Source organism: Ambystoma mexicanum, chromosome 2p, assembly GCF_040938575.1.
Source record: "Ambystoma mexicanum isolate Mex_15411 chromosome 2p, UKY_AmexF1_1, whole genome shotgun sequence".
Lineage (NCBI taxonomy): Eukaryota > Metazoa > Chordata > Amphibia > Caudata > Ambystomatidae > Ambystoma > Ambystoma mexicanum.
Genome location: NC_090923.1, coordinates 964,242,314 through 964,266,224, shown reverse-complemented (window position 1 = coordinate 964,266,224; position 23,911 = coordinate 964,242,314). Strand labels below are relative to the sequence as shown.

Below are 23,911 nucleotides of genomic sequence, written 5' to 3'. Positions count from 1 at the left end.
CGTTCCAGTTATCTCCTTCAGTCCCCTTCTTGTGTCTCCCACTTTCTCTGTTATCTGGACTATTCGAGGATAGCGTGACCGGGGCTTCAAGCACATTGGGACCTTCTTCTGTGGTCAAGTAGGCATCTCTCTCTTCCGTTCTTCGTTTGATCAGCTTGTTCTGTGATACTTTCTCAAAACGTGGTTTCAGTGTTACTCATGGACCTCCAGGTCTGCCGTAACTTGCTTATGGTTACGCCACCACCCTTCACATGCTTAGATTCAGGATGCTTTGCATCCAGCTTTGCTTCTTGCATCTTCTCCCATCTCCAACTCCCCACGTCAGAGGTTGTACACTGGTTTCTCTCCACGGTCAACGCAGCGTGACCCTGTTTCCACGGCTGGTTTGAAACTGCTGGGGTCTCTCTCTCTCAAAGCCCTTGCCTCTCATATTTATGACGCGGCCGTGGGACTTCCCCGGTGTAGTGTCAAAGCCCTTTTCTCTTTTTGACTTTAATTCTGTATTCTACATGTCAGTACTATGCGGATGTTTCTCTATAGACATCATCAGCATCATCAGAGTGTTCGGTTTAGAATAACAGATTCTAGTGCGTTCTTCATGTCTTCTTTCTTCAGATGTCACTGAAGGTGGGTTAATGATATGTGGTTTAAGAGTTTTTCATTAGAACGGGAGTCCTTGTCCCCAGAGGGGGAATCTCTCCCAGTGAGGTCCTGCTTGCCTCTATCGCTAGGGAGGGTATTGCATAGCAGGCTCACCTCCCTAGCCTCACAAGGAAAGGCTCCCCCTGGGGAGGAGTGATGGAATCCCGCGATTCGTCACATCACATATTGTGAAACCTGTGCTCCTCTGGCCTGTCATATGCAGACCTTGTATCCTAGCTTGGCTTCTTCCTTAAGTCACATGATGTGAGAGCTATAAACCTTATTACTGTCCTAAAGAAGGATACAGTTTCACTTCGATGAGTTAATTGATGAACAAAGTATGGTTAATCCAAAAGGAAACATTACAGACTCCCAAAACAAAGATAATAAGAGTTGAAAAAGGGGTAAGATTCATTACACTATATATTGCAGAAGGCCACAAGATATATCATATTCTAGCCACACACTGGCATATACTCAAACTGGAGACAGATCTTTCTTAATGTGTGTATAGTGATTAAACCTACCATTACATTTTCCAATGTCAAAACATTACATAATCTGTTGTGCCCAAGGCATCTTCATGTAATTGAAAGTGGAATTGGTGTACTTGTTGCCATTGAACCTTAAGGTGTTTTATTAATGCTGCATTTGAATGCACCAAAGAAATACACAATATGTCAATTTATCAATTGTAGACCTAAATTAGCAATCTATGTACCCTTGTGATAATGCAATTTTCACTAGACGGGGAGTACTATTATACACCTCAAGGATTGCATTCTTTAACACATATAAGAGAAATCAAGAACTGTGGCACACTCTACCAAGTAACAGTATATTGGAGATAAAAATAGGAACATGGAGATGTAAACAGAATTTCTTTTATTGGTATCACTACTCTTTACAAACACCCCCAAGGGGGAAATAAAATAATACAATTAGGGAAATCAGGGAGTTACTGGATCTACAATGTCCTAGTAACAACAGAGGAATTCAATTTAACCTATGGGTTTTATTGGACTAAAGACACCCTTAAGGAGATAGGTGGTTTATTAACTTTAGAAACTGTTAGGAATTAAAGTTAAGATGGCGGTACCACTGGAGTTCAGTGATATGGCTAAGCAATTTCTTTCACTTTTCATGAGTTGAAAATCCACCCCTTCCCCCTTGCACACACATGCATGCCATGTGGACAACACACACAGCATGATAAAATGACATTTTATTGTGAATTTTCCCATGAATCCCACACGCTCACCAGGGTTAATGGAGAGACCGCCGTAACGGCCTGCGGGTTCCGTGGCTAGGGAGCATGCTGAATACACACCTTCAGAATGCCTCATGATGGGGTGGACAGGCAGAGAGCTTCCAGATGAACAAGGAAGAAATGCAATCTACGATGGTGGCAGAAAAGAACATATTGGCAGAGCAAAGAATAAAAAAGCTAGAAAAAAGCCAATCATGGATGAAGAGATGGAAGGGGAAGAGTCCTAGCTATGCAAAGCCATACCAGGAGACAGAAGCTCATTTTGAGTACAAGGACCATTGCAGAGGACCCTGGAGCTACTGAGCCTAATGAAAGCCTTGGGAAAGATTCGAGAATGCTATATCTCACACTACAAAGAGCTTGTGAAGACAATGAAAGGAGCTCTGCAGACTGCTGCTGAGTCTCTTCCCTGCAAAGCGAGTGTGACAAAGCCTTGAGAATGCTAGAACCCCGCACCAACCCTGAAACCTGAGAAGGGCTGAAGAAAACGTGAGACTGCTGAAGTTTAACAATGCACTACCACCTGAGAAGTGCTTAGGAGCCATGAGATGCCTGTCGCCTCACACCTGTCCTGCATGCCGAGAAGGGATGAAAAAGCCATTTAGACTGCAGGGGTGTCTCATCCACCTTGAACCCTGAGGAGGGCTGAAGAAGCCATTGAGACGGTTGGATTCTCACACCTAGACAATGCGGTTACCTGTGAAAGACTGAAGAATTTGCAATTCTCCTGGGTTGCAGCTCAGCCTGAATTAATCATAGAGACACAGAAATCCCCTCATCATTCTATTTAGAGAAAAGGCTGACGTAAGTCTAGAGACACTAAAGTCACACGATCATTAGGAACTGGGAAATGCTGACGTAAGTCCAGAGAGACTGAAATCTCAGTGCCACTCCGAAATGAGAGAAGCTGATATAAGCACAAAGTCTAAGAAATAGTGTAACCTTTTTATACATTCGTCATAAAGATTTTAGCAAAAATCTTAACTTTTTGCATTCTTATTTGACCATCCGACACACATGGCAACGGTGACTGAAAAGAAATACATGGTTTGTATAATGATATACACTCCAGGTATAATTTTTTTAATTCACTAAAACTGACTGGCATTTTCTTGTATTTTGTCAGAAAAGGCACATACACTTGAAATTATACTTGTTTGTTTGTGATTATATCTAACACTAATCAACAAATTGCAACTTGCCCAGAAAAAGCACCAAGAATGTGCGAACGATGCATTTCAACATGAATAAGACTCGAGGAATGACATTGGGTGTTAAAGCTATGTTTGACAAAAAATGTATAAGATTAAACATTTCAGAAATCAGATACACAATAAGGATTGTAAACACAACAAAACAAAAAGGACCCTATGGGCCTCATTACGACCCTGGCGGAAATCGTGGCGCCAAATGCACCATGGAGCACGGCGGAAAGCTGCCGATAGCGCCATGGGGGTTGGCGGATTTACCGCCCCATTCCGACCTTGGCGGGGCGGTAAATCCCCATTCCCCATTTTACCCTTCCCCATTCCCATTTTTGCCCCATAGGGTATAATGGGAGTGGGGAAGGCGTTAATTACGCCACCGTAAAATACGGTGGCGTAATTAACAACAAGGTCCCGTAGCGCCATGGATTTCTCCGCCCGGAAAAACCAGGCGGAAAACGCTCCATGGCGCTACGGGAACTCGTAGTAGGGCGGACGGGTCCGCCGCGAATACCGCTGGCGTAAACCCACTCCGCCAGGGTCGTAATGAGGCCCTATGAGATTAACTTGTCCTTTACCAAATGTATTGAGCAGGTGCATTTTAGAGATATTGGGGCATATAGATATCTGATATTTTTGATCAATGCCCATTATGGGCCAAAGAGTGTGTCATATATGAACTTAATACTGTGAGGCAATGTCTTGTAAAGGCTATGCACAATGTAAGTGATGTAACCTACATTCCTGTAATATACATACCACGTACTTTGGAGCAGCATTTATTTTGAGACCTAAAATGTGAGACCTGTAATCCTAAAATCCGTCTTATAAATAAATTGGACTTTTATATCAAGCTGCATGACAGAGTCCAGCCTCTACGCCATAGGTCTGCAACCTTTGGCTCTCCAGATGTTTTGGACTCTCATTCCCTCTGGGCCTCCCAGAATAGTCAATGGCGAGCGGTAATGGGAGTTGTAATCCAAAACATCTGGAGAGCCACAGATTGCCTATCCCTGCTCTACACTATCTTTCCAGCCCTTATACATACTTTTACTCTGGTGCACACATATTAGTCATACCATGTACTCCAGGACAGCCCCAGACATGGCACTATCAGTTTGTGATTCAAAAACCTGCCATATTCAAACCATTTAATCTGGGACAGCGTCCTATACGTGTGAGGCCTCTGATCCTCAAGCATGACAGATGCATAGCTTTTCCTTTATGATATCCTCTTCAACGTAGCATGCAGTGTGAGATATATTATTTAAATGCTGGTCATACTATGTCCTCCTGCCAGCTTTATACATGGAGCATACAGTGTGTGATTCTCACACCTTTCATATTCATACAGTTGCATCTGGGGCAGTCCCCTCTATGGGGAAGGAACGGGTGCAATCTGTGATCGTCAGACATGCCATAAACCCAGCTTCTCCTCTCAGATAACCTCTTCAATAGAGCACACTGTGGATTATATGTATTATATACATACCCTATCCTCTGGGGAGCCTTCTCTATGGGCACACCGTGTCAGAGCAGTAGTTGTCAGAGACGTAATATACTTACCTTGTACTCCTGGGCAGCCTCATATATGTGGCACACATCATGGGACCTGTGATCTTCAGACTGGCTGCATAGCACACAGATTGCTTTTGTATCATCTCTGCAGAAAAGCGTGAGATCTTTTGTATGCTCCTTGCACCAATCGTCTTCGTTTCTCTTCCTCTTCTTTGTGTTCATTTTTTGGACAAAGGTTGCAATATTTCCCACCTGACTGTTGGGTTGCAGAGTTTTATTTTCAGATTTTGCTCTGCATAGAGGGCAAAGGTAGTCTTCATTTAACTGTCTCCAGCTCAGATGTATGCAAGATTTACAGAACGTGTGCCCACATGCTATAGTCACTGGATCCTTGAAATATTCACAGCAGATCAGACACGTGACCTCATTTGTAAGATGCAGTAGTTGACGTGCTGCAGCCATTGACCCTACAAATCAAAAGAGAGTTAAAATAATAGTTTAGCCACCAATTCTGGGCTTAGGAAATAAACATATATTTACATCAGCCTCTGCAGATGAAGACCCCCGTGCTCAAAACAGCAGATAAACAATCCCAGGCTCATTGACCCCAATTTGGCTCTTTGAGATTTCATTGAAACAAGTAATGTGCTTCACAAGGTACATAATGGTTTTAGATCAACGAGGAACACAGAATCAACATTGTGCTAAATATGGGACCTGCTAAACAACAATGCAGATGACAACTCCGAAAATGCTCTCAATCTGCTGGACATCTCAGCAGCTTTTGATACCATTCACCACAAGATTCGTCTAAAAAGGCTGCGAGATATTGGAATAAAAGGAGTGACAATATGCTGGATTACGATCTTCCTCACCAAAAGAACCAAAACCAAAAGAACCAGAACCAAAACCAGAACCAAAACCACTGTAATGGCCCCTCACAGATCCCAGCCACGCCATCGGGATTGTGGAGTACCCAAAGGTGTCAAACTGTCACTTCTCCTTTTGAACATGAACATGACTCCCCTACTGGAATTCATCAGCCCATCAAGCCTAACCTGCTATAACTATGTAGATGATACTAAAATGTTCTACAAATCTTCAGCTAACCCGCCAGATGCATGAATGACAACAATTAGACTAAATCTCAAACCCTTCAAAACATAACTCGAGTTTTGCAGTGCAGCCCCATCAAACACCTCTGGAGTTACCTGGCCCAATAAGTTGGGCATTTCCTGAGAAACATCAGTCACAATAAGAAACCTCGGAACAACAGTGGACAGTAGCCTGTGACTAGAACCAAGCAAGAGAAATAGTGTGACGCGTCCGATGTCCACACATGCTACAAAGCATAGCACCACACCTTTCGTTCACCCACGGGGCCGTGGTCATAATATTGTGGGCCCTACTTTTCATAATACCCGCCTGTGTCCATAAGCAGCTTAATGAGGCACCAGCACAGAAGATTTCAAAGGCTTCATAGCCATAATTTATTTATTTGCTTCAAGCGGGGCTCAGACGACCAGCAACTACTTTGTTTGTGCCTCTGAAACTATTATGAGAACAAACAGACTTTATACAGTTGGTGTTACATAGCTTTATGACAGGCAGTACATCTCCAGCTAAATGGGAACACTGGGCCAGGGTCTCAGCTTACTGCATGCAGCTGTCATCTGGCTATTTCTACTCCTGGAGCCTGTTTCAAGAATACATGAGTACATGCAGAGCAAAAAAGGGTTGTCTTACTGCTTCGGCAACCATTCTTTAACCGTGTGCACAGACCAGCTAATTAGAGAGCTATGCTCACTCATTTTACATAGTGCCTACAATTATTTTGTTCATAACTTTCCACAATATCACTGGCTTTTGTTCATAACTTTCCACAATATCACTTTCCGGATCAAGACTGGATTACTCAAACATCCTTTAACTAGGAGTCCTGGAATACCACATGGAAAACTACAAAGAGCATGCCCTGTGGCGGGTAGACTAATCCTTAGGAGTAAAGGTTTAGACACATCAGACCTCCCATGCTGCATTAAACCTTACTCTCAAGAAAGGAGAATTGCCTGCTGAAACAAAGCAAGCTGGCCACAAGCACACGTGAGGAAATCATTGCACATGTAACCCATTCCTTCTTCCCACCTGCAGACTTTACTAATTTCTCACTGATAAATATTATTATTATATTTTTTTTTTCATTTCCTCACTGATAAATATTTTAATGCTTTACACCAGATCCACACATCAGACTACCAACAAGGTCTAGCAGACTAAACGCAGACACTGAACCTGTCCTTCCCTATCAGCACCCACTCCACGCCAGTGCATCCACAGCTATCTGCTTAATCCTGCCTTTAAGATAACCACTCACCGGGATACCATCCCCGTCCAAACACAGTAGAACCCATATTCAGCATACAGAGAATGGGTGCTATCGACCTGCACTCATCAACACCACAGCCTTTCTGCTTCATGCCTGCCCCATTATACTACTAACAAAACTCCTGCCCCCTTTTGTTTACAGAGACACCTCAGCTAGGCCAACATTATTGGCAGAAGGGCCCTGTACAAGACCACTTAACTTTGCCTCACCATACCTCATTATAAGTGTGCAGGACTTTTCAATGGAAATGCAGTATGCAGTTATCACTTTAATGCATGTATTAATTCTCGATATCCTCCTCATTATGCAAAACAATTGAGTTAGTGGTAACAGATATTCACACCACGTGCAGTATTTCAGGAAATCTGTTTGCATTATAATTCCCATTTCTTTATTTTGTATCACTTTCTACACTCATGTTAAGATAAAATGGACTGATCATATTGCTTCTTAAGCATTTTTTTATGTGCAAAATGGTCAGAAATGAATGACACCATTTTGTGCATTATATTGTTTGTGGTGAAAATGTGGACATAAAGTAGGCATGAGCTAGACAGTTTGAGCAAAATTCATACCTCTCGAATTTTGAGTCATCCAACCAGGTCGCCATTTTTTCAGAGGCTCGAAATAAGTGGTACAGGCAGGCGGAGAAGTCTAAACAAGTGCGAATCTCATGAGTGGTTTGTAGGCAGAGGAGAATAGAACACGAGCACACGATTGCTTAGTAAGCGATAAGGACCAAAGCAGTGTTAGGCACACATGCATTTTGCAGGCAAGAGGAGAAGGCTGAAGTAGTGTTGGGATATCTGCTTATTATTGGGGGAAAGTGAATAAAATAATCATGTCTGAATCTGCTGCAGTACTCAGTCATGGTAGGGGAAGAGAGAAGGGATGTATCTGTTGGGCATTTGAGACCTGCTACAACAAAAGATAGAAAGAGAGGGTGCAGGGATTGACAAACCAATGCAATTGTCAAGTGCAAGCACTGTGCACAGGAAGAACACGTCAGACACTCCCTGTGCACAAGACAGCCAGTCTTGTTGGCAACTGGTCTCCCGTGCTAGTGGTAGTAGAGCGTTGCAGTCACATCAATACCACTCTGTCAAAAGACCCAAAGCGAAAGCACAGTGAGCAGATCTCAAAAAGAAGTAGCCATTAGGGCCTGTCTCAGACCTAAAATGAAACTGGGTTTTAAAACCTGCTGACCACTGGGGGTGATAATATTGAAGAACATGATATATTCTGTCTGCAGGAAACATGGTTAAGATCACTGCCATTGATAGAAGGCTCTTCGTTGCATCTTAATCCAGCGATTAAAGGAGAAAAAGGCCGGCCTATGTCAGGTCTACTCATATTGATCCAAAATTAACTTCAATTTACGGTACTCGAAGAGTTGCTACCGACCCAGCTAATGCAAATAGTGGTGGGAAAAATAAACTGGCAAAATCGCAAATAAGGGAAAATTCTGATTTTGCTTAACTTGTATCGGAATCCGGCAAATGTAGCAAGTATGAATTTCCCAACCCAAGTGGCTAATTGGATTGAAAAATGTAGGTTAAGTTGGAAAGATTCTTGGTATGCGATCTGTGGGGACCTGAATGCAGTCTGTGTGGACAATTTTGGATCCCCAATCTTACATACGCGGATAAGAGGCACAGTATGCGGAAAAAAGAGGGATTTTGTGGCAAGAAACTATTGAACCCCTAGACGTTGCAGTGTTGAACTGGAACACCATTGGGGATATCCCGGCAAAGATTACAAGAAAGGGAAGAAGTGGGGGTCAGGTACTTGATTATATATGCATCTCTGGAGAGATGTTGGACGCCACAAACAGATTGACGGTGGTACACATGGATGAAAGTTACCACAATTTACTGTCTGTGAGACTGATTTCTGTTCATTATAATCAGGGGACCTCATACCCCGTGGATGTGGAAGTAACAAGTGGGAGAAACAGAGTTGAAATCGCCCCAGAAAAAATTCCAGTGCTAACTGACCAACTGAGAAACGCGATCAATTGTGCCCAAACTAATGAAGAACTAAGACCCATAAACTACGTGGGCTTATTTAATCTGTTCGAGGTTAAATCAGGGAGATGCATGAAAGAAGGGATTAAACACCGGCACGCCTATGACGCAACAGATGTAAAAGAGAAAAAGATTATGAGGAAAAAGATTGTCTCTCTAAAAAAGGACAGTTCACTGATAGCAGACACCCAGCGGAAAAAGATAAGACAAGATTATTACAATTGGCTAAATCGTCATAAAAAAGTAATCATGAGGAATGGCGCAGAGAAAATGTTAACATTACTTAGTACAAAGAACACGGCTGAGATAGGAGAGTAATAAATCAACAGGATATCCCACAGGAAGCGGTAATCCTAAACCCAATTCCAGCAGCAACCTGGGTGAATTATTTTGGATCATTTTTTGAGATTGATCTAGACAGGATGCAGTGGAGTGTACCAAAAAATGAAAAATGGGACATGATTGAAACTGATCCTGAAATAATCGCGGAAATCATTTTCAAATCCTCCAACTCGGGCCCTGATGGTTTAAGCAACATTACCCTAAAACAAGACATAGACCAATGGGCAACTTTCTTGTCAATACTGTATAAATACATAATCAAATCTAGGAAGATCCCAATCTCCTGGAGGGAGTCAATCATCATCCCAATCCACAAGAAGGGAGCAAGGGCAGACCCCGTCAACTACCGCCCGATTGCCTTGCTAGATGTCCCAGGGAACATGTTTGCCTCCCTAATATTGAAGCCTTTGAGGAGATGGGCCATCACCTCGGGACACATTGACATCTGGCAGTCCAGCTTTGAAAAAGGTATGGGCACGAGCATCAACATCTTCTCAATAAACCTGTTAAAAGCCTGTATTGGAAACAGCAGAGACAAGAAACTGTACATCATATTTATAGACCTAACGCAAGCATTTGATCTTGTGAGCCGTCTGTTACTTTGGACTAAGTTACATCAGTGGAATTGCCCGCTCTCGCTGTTGACCCCAATTAAAGATCTGTACAGCGAGATGTCGATCAAAGTAAGATTGAATGCAGCAGGGTTATTGACCAAGGCAGTCGCAACAAATAAGGGGCTAAAGCAGGGGTGCACCTTGGCCCCTGACCTGTTCAAACTCTTCATCTCGGATGTCGACTCTGCATTTAATGAAATGATCTGTTTTCCTCCAAAAATAGCCAACATGGAAGTAGGGAGACTGTTATATGCTGATGACGTGGTTCTTATTGACCAAACCTCGGTTCGGTTACAGAGACAACTGGTTGATTTACAGTCATATATTGAAAAAAATGGACTAGTCATCCATTCAAAAAAAATATTTGTCCTTCCATTAGGACATCGACAAAGGAAACCAAAATACTACGCTTGGAACCTGAACGGAATAAAGATCCCAGTGGTGGCCTCTCTTACCTATTTGGGAGTCTGCTTAAATACCAGTACCATCGAAGCACCGAGACAGGAGAGCCTTGTAAGAAAAGCCCAGACTTTGGCAGGCCAAGCGAAGATCTTATTAAAAAAATACAGTGGTTTTCGATGATTCCACTGACCAGATTTTACCGCTCCAAAGTGTCGGCCATTCTAACTTATGGAGCGGAAGGCTACCTTAACTTCAACCCGGGGAATTGGGCAAAAATAGAGCGTGCCTTTTGGAAAAGGGCATTGAACATCCCCACAATTACCCCAATACAGGCGGTGAGGATGGAACTTGGTCTCACCTCATTAAGGGCAACAGTTGAATTTCTTAAGGAAATATATTCAAGAGGTGAAAGGTGGTGAAAGGGGTTTTCTATGCCTAAAGAAAGCCCTAGTAGAACAAAATGAGCCTGTGTAGCAAAAAATGGGAGAAGGAATGTAAGATGCTCTTAACCAGCATTAAGGAATCGCCGCAATCCCTTATCGACAAGCCAGACAAACTCAAGAAGAAACTGTTTATCCAGGATTGTATTCAGACACAGGCCGAAAGACAGAAATATAAAACTTACGGGAGACCATTAGACGAGTGCAGGAAATTAAACACCTTACCGAAATACCTGCAAGTTTTCCCAAACTGGTTTTTCAGAGATCAGTTCTTTCGATTCCGTTTGAACCTGTTTCAGAACAAGGTGACAAAAAACTGGGGCAAATTAGATGGCAAATCTGTAGATTGTGCAAGGCTGAAGATTCACAAGAATCTACTGAACATCTTGTAATGGACTGTAAAGCCCTGGACCAAAAAAGAAGAAAATTAATGGTGGAGGTGATCACCAAATATGGTCAGAGAACTTGAGATGTTTGGTGGAAAATGTTGCTTGCAGGAGAGAAGAAATAGATAACTCTGACCTTGGTTACATTTTTTATAGTGATCAAAAAGACACTCGAAGAGTAAAGAAAGAACCAGGAAAGCGGATTTTCCTTATAGCTTCGACCTGTACATTGTGTATGAAGTTACATGACTCGCTTCTCTTCTGACATATTCTTCTTTTTTTTTTATCTTGACTTGATATATGTTCTTTTTTCTTTTATCTTGGAGACCACGGTGGTCAAAGGTTGCCAAAAATGTATAACCAATATGAACCACTTTAAATAATAAATAAATAAATAAAACTTGTTTTAAGGAGTTATTTCACATCAACAAACGGATATCAGGCTGAGAGGTCCTGTGTCCGCGGAAGCTGCTGAACCCCCGACAATCCCCCTGAAATGTAATTCCCAGAACTAGATTTCAATTCAGCTCTGCAAACTACACCCCAAAGGGAAAGGGGGAAGTGGATAACAAAACAACACCAGGCTGACTGCATCAAGGCTAACCAAAGCTGAACCTGCATAGGATATAAGAAAAGCAGATACAATTCCTTTTATTACTTACTTAACCTTATGAATGGGAAAGACTTTAAATCCTTAACTAATAATTAAGAATCATACCTGGTTCTTCTCTTGACATTTCTTAGAGAAGCTTGTAAAGAAGCTGAAAATCTCTCTTACTTGAGACTCTTGAAATTCACAGCAACTTCTTAATTTGGGCAAATCTGGATAGTTTTGTTCTTTGCCTCTTTTCCAAAATTCACTAGATGTCCAGTTAAATTGTCTTTATTTATTCTTTCCTTTTCTTTCAAACTTTTCTTTTGTTTCCAAACTATATACAATTCAATAAAGTTTGTGAATTCTTGAAGAAACACGTGTTAAACACACACAGGGATTATCTCAATACAGATGAATTGCACGTTGAAACCTTCCTGCGTAGAAGAACATGCGCACGGTAAGCAAAGTCCACACGCAGAAAACACACGCGCTTGCCGAAACACGCCAAGTAGAATTCACGCGCAAACGAGAACACGCACAGAAAACACATGCGCTATTAAATTCCCGCGTTGAAGAACTTCCGCGCCTATTCACACGCGATCGAGTACACGCGTTAAAAAGGACACGCGCAAGAAACCACACGCGCAATTGAGTTCTCGCGCTGAAGCACACGCGCTTGAAAACACACGCGCTATAGAGTTCTCACGCGGCAAACAGATTATCGCGTCAGGAAGCATACGCCCTGGAAACACACACGCTTTAGAGTTCTCACGTGACGAACGATACTCGCGCTAGGAGCACCTGCGCTGGAAAACACACGTGCTATTGAGTTCTCGCGCGGCGAGCCGATTCTCGCGCCAGGAATCACACGCTCTGGAAAACACACGCGCTATAGAGTTCTCACGCAACAAACAGAATCTCGCGCTAGGGAGCACACGCGCTGGAAAACACACACGCAGTTGAATACTCTCGCACGCGCAAAGGTTCAACGATAGTTTCAGATTACACGTAGTACGCGTTTTTACAAATAGCGTTCAAGCGCACTCAGAGAGTTCAATAGTATAAATTCAAAGGTAACATTTTACGATTTCTCAAGTAAATGTCATAAAGATAAACAGAGCTGCAGTACAAACAAAGTCACTTATCTCCAGAACGATTTCTTAAGGATCTTCAGAGTTTCCTGTCTTCAAAACGAATTCCTGACAACTGATAGCTTCTCCAGAAACCCCCAAGAAAGTAGCCGCTCAACTGCTAACGCCTGAAGGATAAAATCCACCAGGCCCAAGTCTAAAGCAGGAGCAGCCGCTAAACACGTCCTCTCAGCTGGGGTTTTGATGATGAAAGGCAAAGAGTGACAGTTTAGAATGTTCATTGTTGTTCAGCAGTGTCTTCTAACCAATCAGAGCTGTCACTGTGAGACTCCATTTTGCCTTGGGTCAGAACCAGGATTCTGAATCAGCAAGTTAAGGCCAAACCAACTACAATAGAAAACTTCCCACCCACACAAGGCTAATCTAAAAAGGATAAATAAAGAGAAATAATGAGAAGGAAACTTGAATAAGGGAAAATAGCCTGAATAGGGGAAGGAAACCTGACAACGGACAAGCATATCTTGTCACCAGCCACATATGCAAAAGAAAGTCTCCCTAAAGGGAGAAGGGAAAGCAATCTTTTTCCTGTGGGCCCACATTAGATGGCATTATCCCCAAACTTGGCAAAAGACAATTGGTTATCCTCCCACCCTTTTATTGCACAATTAACACATTTACACCACAGATCAGCACCATTACACCAGAGGAACAAGCAGGTTAACAGATATTATCAGTCCCCGTTGGAACACAAGCTTTGCCTGCAGTTCCCAAGGTACCCCCCCACAAATACTCCAGCCCACCATTGCTGAGAGTTTTGATTGTGTCCAAAAACATCAGAAAAGGCACGCAAAGCTTTATCTCTATTTAATGTCAACCTCAGATATAGATGTATTGCCATGATCCTTTGTTGGAAAATGTAGCTTCAGATGGCTCCTTAGCCTCATTGATCCCCACTGAGAAATCCCAATTTAGCACTCCTTCACACACACAGTAATACACCTCTATTACCTTGTTCTGCAAGCATTGGGAAGGGCACCGGGCTACTGTGAGGGTAAGAAAGTCCAGCTGACAATGGACATATTCACCAGTTCTCAATGTACAGATCTCCTTCTCACCAGCAGACACTAAGCTCCATTCCCATTGCCACACATCAACAAAGGACATCACAACATCTACAGAATTTCCAGCAGATCACTGTTTGTAAGGAAGAGATTCACAGCAGGTCCTGCAAAGGAGGAGACAAGGTAAAGAAGCTTATATTGCATTGGCCTACCTCCCTTAAAACCAGCTAAAAAACAGAGACTCATTGAAATTCAACCCTCCTTATGCTGGAGAATCTAACCATGCAATGCAGAGAGCGACTATTGCAATGATCAGATCTTGCAACTGGAGGATGTCCACCTGGCATCTAACCAATGGCAAATAAGGACAATCTCTGGTCATTGCTGCAGCCTTTTGAAAAGGACACCCAGTGGGTTAACTTGTACCCTACATCACCCAGCACAGTACTGCCATGGGTGTATCTGTCCAACAACTGTCCAGCATAAAGTAGGAATGTGGCATACCTATTTTCTTGACCCACAGTTTAAAGTCAAGTTAGCAACGTTTAAACAACATATGTATGAGGGAGAAGAAACATGCTGGGGGTTGTCATTTACAAGACAATGTGCTAGCCATTTGTGTCATAATGACCTACAGCGATGTTTAAAAGTCTAGGTGGAACAAGAAGATAGAGCCAAAGGTCAATGATAGTCAACCCAGTGCGGGACTCCCACATTACAAATTAAGTTACAGGGCAGTGCACATTCATTCAGCTCAACTTCTGACACTAGTTCAGGGGGCACCACAAGGACCTTTCATACAGTAGAAATTGTAAAAGGCAGTGGGAAATGCCCTTAGCCTAGTCTGGCTTGCTGTATGCATTAGGGTTCACACAAGAATCCAGCGTGCCCACTGCAGATCAGATGGTTGATGCCTATGTTTTCGACACCTGTCAGTTGGGTAGTGAAAAATGCATGTCTGGCTTGGAAAGTGGTCACAGTGTTCTTATGTTATTACACAATTATGTGTGGATCTCTAGCCTGCCTCTGCACAGTGCGATCAGCTATTTAATGCTGCAGGGGCTTTTGTCTCAGACCACAGGCGACACCTCTCTAACATACACACGAGAGTGCTTATTTTCATTAAAAAAGACAGAGAATTATAAGGTCAAAGACTCCGGCAAGAATAAACCCCCATACCTATCAATTCGACATTACAGATAAAGATGATGAAGATTTGTGTGCACACCAACCAAACTTTGGATGGGGGCAGTCACTGGGAAGGATGGCAGTGACTCTTGCAGTAGTCATTGAAAGCATAGCGAAAGAATACGTTTTGTTTTTCCACCATGCTCAATTTGTTTAGCTCTACAATCTAGCAGAGTCCCATACCATTAGTAAAACATTCCCAACTGGAGATTTAAACGTGTGTCAACAAATATCACAAGCACCACAAACAATTAGCAAACTCCTCCAGAAATATGCAAAAACTCCTCCAAAAGCAAAAATTGTGTGTCCGTCCTGCCCACTTCCTCTATAGTCAAGTATAACATGCAAAAGGCCAAAAAAACACAGTTAGCTAGTTTTATGCCCCTGAGTAGCTGGTTGAATTCCCTTTCCAGGTTTCGAACCACCCGATTGAATCGTGGTACTCGAAAACCAACTCAAAATCTGAGGCTGGTTTGACCCACTGGAAATGCTCCTGTATTCCTGCAGAGAAGATCAAGCCCACCAAAAAAGGATTGGATTCCCCACGGTACTGTTTTAAAAAGGTTTTGTGGACCCCTATCATTAGAGATGTTCACTTCTTCTTGCCTTTTACTATCCCAATAGGTTATCTTTTTTGCTGTCTTTAAAGGCTGCCACGTACATTCAGTACAGGAAACAGTGTCAACTTCTACCTCCACCCTATAGGCTCTACGGTTGCTCCTTCACTAGACTTAATATTTTGAGAATGGTGAGGCACAGAGCCTTGGTGGGCACCACACAGCAGAGGAAGAGAAGCAGAGGTATGTCCAGCCCAAGTTACAGAAAAAGACAGTAAGATAGGATTGAAACCATTCAAAAAAAGTGGAGAGAGAAGAAATAAGAAGAGTGTGATCAACAGTGTTAAAAGCCGCAGAAAGATCAAAGACAATGAAAATAGAAGAAATCTTAGAGTGACAAGTAGACAGAAGAGAATTAGAGACATGCAAAAGAGCAGTCTCTTTGGAGTGAGCGGTTGGGAAACCAGATTGTATAGGTGGTAGAAGAGAGTGAAAGTTTAAGGAAGTAGCAACCTGAGCATATGCAGCACAAGCAAGGATTTTAGAGAAAAACGGAAGAAGGAAAATAGGGTGAAAATTAGCAGGAACAGAAGGATCGAGAGATGATTTTATTTTTAGAATCAGGAGAATGAGAGCATGCTTGAAAATATCAGGAAAGCAAGAATCTGAAAAGGAAGAGTTAATAAGTGAAGTAAGATAGCAAAAGAGGTGGCGATAGACCTGAGGGATAAGAGAGGTCAGAAGAGGATCAAAGGGGGAGGTGTAGGGTGAGCACGGGTAAAAAGAGCAGAAGAGTGTTTATCAGTAAGAAGATAAAAAGAAGCTAGAGTGCGAGGGTGGACTAGAAGGAGAGAAAGGGGAGAGGTAGCAGAAGAAGAAAAAGAAGAACGAAGATTAGCAACTTTAGTTGTGAAGTAGTTGGCAAAATCAGAGGAGGAAAGGGACGAGGAGGGACGGATCAGGATGTTTAGGAGACAAAATGTTGTCAAGAAGTTCAAAAAGGTGAAAATGATGGTGAGAAAGAGAAACAGTAAATAAAGCAAAACCAAAGGAGTAGTGTAAAGATGAAAGTGCAATAAAGATCAGAGGGCAACCAAGATTTTTTCCAGTGCCGTTCAGCTTTACGTAGACGGCAACAGAGGGAGATCAGATCAGGAGTAAGCCAAGACTCTGCAGTTTCACAAGAAGCATGAAGGAGCGAAGAGGGCAAAACAGAGTCAAGTACAGACAGCAAGATAGAATGTAAGATTCTTGTAGCCACATCAGGAGTAAAAAAGGAAAAAATAGGAACAGGTGGAAGAGATGAATGCAAAGAGGAAAGAAAGGATGCAGATTCAAAAGAACAAAGATTGCGTTGGTTAGAAGTAGGCAAGGAGGGAGAAGAAGTGAGTGGGGTGGGAGGAGAAAGCAAGAAAGAAAGTAAAAAGTGATCAAAAGCATAGAAAGGACCTGAAGACACAGAATCAGAGGGAGTAAGCGAGGGGAAGATTAGATCAAGACAAGAGCCCGACTGATAGGGGGATAATAGAGGGATGACTGATAGGAAGATGGAAAAAGATGTAGGTAATAAGAATCCGTAAGTGAAATCAACAAGGATTGGGAAGAATTAGAAGAAGGGAGGTTAGAATCACAAAGAAGAAAAAAAGGTGAAGAAGAAGGTAGAAGAGAGGATAAGAGAAGATCAAGATGATCAAGAAAATCAGCAGCTGTGCCAGGAGGAGGATAAACAACAGGAAGCGAAACAGGAAAAGCATTGACAAAAGAAAAAAATATATTCAAAAGAGGTAAAGGTGGGGAGACCAGAAGAGGGAGGTAAAAGAATCCAGAAAGAATTGAAAAGAACCCCAGTACCCCTGCTATGCCTAGGTGGGCGAGGGGTATGAGAAAACAGGGTGGAAGAAGTTTCAAATGGGTGTAAAAGAATTGTCAGGGGTAAGCCAAGTTAAAGGTAAGCAAAGAAAATGTAAATTACAGTGAAAATATTAATCAAGAATCGAGTGAGATTTATTACAGACTGAACGAGCATTAAGAAGGCCAACATGAAAAACAGACAAAGCAGCAGAGGCAATTGGAAGATAGCAGGTTGGAATACTTGTAGTTGCAGGCAGAGATTGGCTAGAAAAGTAGCTGTGGCTTATACTGGATGCAATGGGGCTAGGCATGAAAAGAAAAGAGAGTAAATAAAAGCACTAATAGATAGCAAATTGGCACATGATCAGGCACGAACAGGGGAAAAACAGAAGTAGTCAAAGCCCTTAGAAGGACGCCCTTTGAATGGAACGCCCAGGGCTCGTGGTGGCCCAGGGACTCTTCCTGAAATATCAGTCATATGATCGCTCCTGCACATCCACAGAGGGGAGCCCACGACAGTGGCAAAGACGGACTAGCCGGCAGATGAAATGTTCTCAGTCCAAGGTGACAGGGCAGGGGCCAACAGCAGCAAATGACAGGTATGCCGGCAGCACACACTGCAGGATGAGACGGCCTACCACTGCAAGAGGGAGCCTCTTCCATTGATCATGCCTTCTCTGACTTACACTATGCACTTATGACTCCATTTCACCAAGAATATCCTGATTGCACATTCACACTTTCCTGTCCCTGTCCTCAGCCTTGGATTAACACTGTAATTCAGACCCTCAAAACAAGCATGTGCCATGACCTATGACACCTTCCCTACTCAAACCATACAGATGTTCTCTTGCTGCCCTAACCTCTGGACTGGCCAAATCTTCCTACTTCACAGTCTCCTCCTTCATAATCACCCACTTTCATCTACTCTCTAAAATTTGCTCAGAGCTCCCAAGCCAATATCCATCGCCTCCCCCCTTACTGCAAATACCTTTGCTCACTACTTTTCCTCTAAAATCTCTAAAATGTGTGTCAGACCTCATCACTCCCACTCCCCAACTCTCCTTCTGTCCCCCACCTCACCCCACTGTCTCTGCTACGCACATCTACTTCTCCCCTACCTCTCCTAGTGAATTAGTACCCATCCTTTGCAGTGCCAGCCCATCCTGCGCTCCTATTGGCCCTTTTGCTCCTCATGTGGTCAAAAAATCCCAATCACTTGCCCTTATCTCTCTGAGCTATTTAGACTCTCTCTCTCTCTCTGCTGGACTCTTCTATGCTTCCTTCAAATCTGGAAGTGTCTTACCGTGCCTGAAGAAACCATCAGCTGACAAAAAGTCCCAGGAAACTATCGCCCAGTTTCTTTCCTTCCCCATTATTCAAGCGAGCAGGTGGTACTCAACCAGATTTCTATGTACCTTGAGGATAATGGCCTTGGAGATCCACTTCAATCTGGCTTCCGTAATGTTCATCGCACCAAACTCTCTTCTATACTCTGGACTTTGAGTTTCGCAAATCTGTTCTTGCCTGGATTGCCTTCTACCTGGAAGGTCGATACTTCTAAACTGCATGGAATACGCAAACCTCTGACCCCACTCCTCTTCCTGTCAATGTTTGCCAGATATCAGCCCTCAGACCTCTGCTCTTTACTCTCTATACCTCGTAGGAAGACTCATCTCATCCTTTGGCTTTCACTGTCACCTTTTTGCTTATGACACTCAAATATTTTCCTCCTTTCCCTCCTTCACCTCAGTCATCTTAGAACAGATTCCAAACTGTCGCACTTGCAATGCCAAGCCTCCCTTCTCCTCTCCTATCTCCTTCCCGTCTGAACTTCTTGCTCACTCAGCCAAGGCTTGCAATCTTCATGTTCTCTTTAATAACAACCTGCGATGAAACAATTCATCACTACCACTGCCTCAGCTGCTCATATTAACCTCCTCAACATTAGGAAAATATATCCGCTTCTTACTAACCACTTTACAAAAATATTTTTTTTTAAACTTTATTTATTCTTGCCGGACACAATTTAACAGTTGTCAAGTGACAGTCTTCACATTCATCGGAAACATATATTAAGAATCAACCCCATATAGAGCATGCAGGACTTAAAGCATACGAGAAAAAGATTACACAGCAGGCTTGGCATGGTAAACTATTCAGGCTCACTAACATCACAGTGAAGGAACATTTTAGGCAGGTCACAATTGACCTGGTATGCGCACCAAATTCTTTCAGCTTGGACATGCTAGGTGGCGTGTTTATAGAGTTCCTCACAATTCTCTGCCCAAGTTTAGTCAGACATCCAGTACTTATCTAGTGGCGGGCCGGCATCTTTCCACTTTTTTAATACACAATGTTTGTCTATTAGGCGCCCAATATTGAGAAAGGACCTATTTTTCCTCTCACGGACATTCCAACACACCCCAAACAGAGCACTCATGTGAGAGTATGGCAAAGTGTGATTAACAATTTCTGATGAGGTGTCTATTACATGCTTCCAAAACTCTTGCAGTTTATGGCAGCTACACAACACATGCAACTGGTCAGCCTCCTCACACAGGAGGCCCGTGCCATTCGCCTCTGGATAGATGATTTTAAGTCTGCTGGGGGTGTAATGTAATTTATTCAATATCCCTATACTGAATTAGTTTGAATCTAGAATGTAACGATACAGTTTTAGTCAAAGACTACATCTTACTCCACTGTTCATCAGAAACCTCCACCTCTAGTTCATCTGCCTACTTTAGCTTGGCAGAAGGCATCTGCCTTATCGATTTATCTACAATTATCTCGTACAGTGTAGCTAGTATTCTACAGCTCCCAGAGGAGTGTGAAATATATGTCAGAATCTCATTATCCGGGGGCTCAATAGGGGAACCGTCCTACATGTTGGACACTGCAGCCTATAGCCCATAGAATTTCAGAATTTCCGTTGTTCGGAAAAGCACGCGCATTCAGCCCATACATCTTTTCCGTACCGGACGGACTCGGCAGAGGTTATACGTGTGAGATCTCCTCTGCTGGCAGAGCTAAGCATTTTCTGAGCGCCTGTCTGCTGTGGACTACATTATAGCAGCAATCGGCGCTCGCAGACTCAGATCTGTTCCCTGAATTTTGTCAGATGGACACCTTTTCGGGCGTATTTTGATGCCACTAAGAGACTTCGCCTGCACTAGCAACACATGTGAAGATACAGTTGTTCCATTACGTTGATTTTGTACACCTGGCTACCATGTATAGGTAACCTCCGTCACCTCCACCTGTGGTTTGACTCTCGCCCCCACAGCACCTCCTCAACATCCTGACCACACCATCTTCCCTCCGTCCTGATGAAGGCCCTAGGAAGAAATGGCTCACTAAGCCCGGTTATAGGGCTGAAACACCTGGTGTAGACGCTTTTCACCAATTCACAACATTACCAATGTTAATCGTTTGTTCCCATGTAGATATGCACTACTGACTTGTTTGTTTATTTGTTCACTTTTTGTACAACGCCTGTTGTCTACTCTCAGTAAAGACAGTAGTGATTGCATTACGTTTGTTCAACAGTATTAGTATGCAAGAACAGTATCTTGCTTCTGTTTTGTTCTGACCATGCAAATTGTGTTTGCTTATGTGTGTGTTCTTTAACATAATGTTCAGAATGTATAATATAGAAACTTAAATTCCATCCAAATATAAAACTTTTTGTAAATTTCTCATATGATTCTTTACACATGTATGTGCTGTTTTCTTTGAAATGAAACAGAAGGGAGGAGGTTTCATAGCAAGATTGTTTTCCAACCCATTCTTTTTTGTTCTAGTATCAATGGCTAACGCATACAGTAATGGGGACGAGGGGCAAGCCTGGCGTGTCCCCCTTTCCAAGAGTAAAGGTTTGGACAGTTATGCGTTAACTAGGACCTTGGCAGTGGGTCGTGAATAGAGGAGTTTCATATTTTCCCGGAGCCCGCATTTATCTAGGATTGCAAACAGATACTCTCACAGGACCATATTGAAGGCCTTCTGCGCGTCCAGTGGGACAGCAACGGCAGAAACCTCTGTGAACAGGCCAGACATAATATTAAATAAATGGCGGACATTCAGTGCAATGGATCTTCCTGGAATAAATCCCGCCTGATCAACATGAACCAGGTAAGGCATCAGGGGGAGCAATTTTGCTATAATCTTAGCTAATATTTTGATGTCTACATTAATTAACGACAATATTCTATATGACCCATATTCATTGGAAGGTTTACCTGGCTTGCGTAGGATCCTGATGGTGGCCTCTCAGAGTGACTCAAGGAGGATGCAGTTGGACAATTCCTCTTCCCATACTCACGGTAGGTGAGTGGCCAGTATTGCTCCGTATGCTACGTAGAATTCAGCGGTCAGCCCATCTGGGCCAGGGGCTTTATCCCTGGGGAGGTCTTTGATAACTCCCATAACGTCTTCAATAGTGAATGGCAAAATGATCTGCTCCCTAGCACTCGCTGAGAGCCATGGGCATTTGTATGTCTTCCAATAAAGAGTATATTGCTACCTCCCCCCAAAGCGGGCTGGCCCGGTAGAGGGATCCATAAATGTGCCCGAACACCTCTAGCATCTCCTGATCCGTGTATTTACACTCTCCCCGCTCATCCAATATACTGTCTATTTGCAGCGGGCCATGTAAGATTTAGCAAAATATCTGGTTTCTCTCTGAGCATGTGTCTGAAAATGCTCAAGTCAAGTATAGTATAGTATGCATATCTGCCATAATGGCTGGCTCCTGTGCGGCAACATAACCGTTTTCCAAGTCTTAGATCTGCAACACTCCAAATCGCACCTAATGACTTTGAGGACCCAAAACTCTTTTGAGTTACCCATTCTTCTAACATACACTTTAAATACATGCCACACCATGCCATGCAATGTGGTCTCTGGAGTGTTATGTGGGAAATTGGTGCGTATTTTCCTCCTCTACATCTGCCCTGAATACTGTGTCTTCTAATGCCCTGGATTTAAACCTCCATGATGCCCAACTAGAAGCTGCACTGCCCATTCTTATCCACATGCTAACAGGAGAGTGGTCTGAGAATGTGTGGGGGAGAATATCCACAAATTGTACTTTCCCCACCAATTGTCATGAAATCAATACAAGGTCAATTTGGGATGCCATGTTGTGTACTGATGAGTAGAATGTTTACTGTCAGTCTTGTGGGTGCATGACTCTCCATATATCTCGCATCTCGAGCTTCTCTATCTGGCATTGCAAACTACGAGCAGATCTGGATGGTGGTCTAGGAGCCGTCCAAGTCCGGTCAACCCGCTAGTCAAGTATGCAGTTCATATGGCCCACCCAAATAACTGGAAATGGCGGGTACGAATTAGTAATATTCGCAATGTTTTAAAAGAATAGTGGGAATCCATATTCAGTCTGTACATATTAACTAACAGTACATCAACCCCCTCAATAATACAATGCACCACGGCATAACAACCCGGGTCGATGCTAGAACCCTTCTGTGTAAATTTGAGTGTTTTGTGGACAAGAGTTAGAACCCCCCTGCATTGGGTCAAAAAGGACATTAAATACCTGTTGTTACCACATGATGCAGCCATATTTTTGTTAGCTATCGCTGCAGTGTGCATGTCCTGAAGGAAAAACATATTAACTTTATGCCTGTTGACATAGGACATTATCTGCCTTGTTTTCGTATAGTTACCAAGTCCTATAACTTTCAAGCTTAGAAGATTAATAGCCATCCTTCCACCCACATATTAACGGTCTGGTGCACCCCATACTAGACAAATGGATATATTCCCAGTTTGCAGTGATCCGACCGCGGCTGAAATTACTGCGGCCAGAATGTTCGCATGAGAAAGGTGCGAACTACCAAAAGTTTGCCCCTTTCTCATGCGAACACACATGCATACTCACACCCACACACACAACACACCCATAAGACCTCCCCACCCACACCCTCAGCACACCCCCACTCACACCCCCAACATAAACAAACCCCACTTACCTTCATCTTCACGCTGGGTTTCTGCAGCGCCAGTTCGCTTTCACTTACGTGATCGGGAACCGGCGCCGCAGAGTCCTTTTCTTTTTTCTTTTTTTTGAAACGGAAGGCTGGGCCTTCAGGGGCAGTCGCCGTTTTTGTTTTTATTTAAACAGAAGGCTGCGGGGGTGTCCCCCGCAAACCCTATTCACTATACCATGAAGTATAGTGAGCGGGTGATGTGGGGGACATCCGCGCAGCCCCCGTTTTTTTTTTACAATGCTACCAAGAAAGGTTCGAACTTTTGGGATTTTTGAAGAGTCCTTTTTTCTTTTTTCTTTCAATTCTTAATTTTCCACCG

The 23,911-nt window shown here is 43.1% G+C and overlaps 1 protein-coding gene across 1 annotated transcript in view; it reads right to left on the bottom strand.

The window, feature by feature from the left end:
• LOC138565974 (E3 ubiquitin-protein ligase TRIM39-like) overlaps positions 1-23,911 on the bottom strand; it is a 244,132-nt gene that overhangs the window by 199,066 nt on the left and 21,155 nt on the right. Inside the window, exon 2 of the mRNA XM_069643059.1 lies at positions 4,684-5,102. Within this exon, the coding sequence (XP_069499160.1) occupies positions 4,684-5,102 (419 nt within the window). The remainder of the gene's footprint in view (positions 1-4,683; positions 5,103-23,911) is intronic.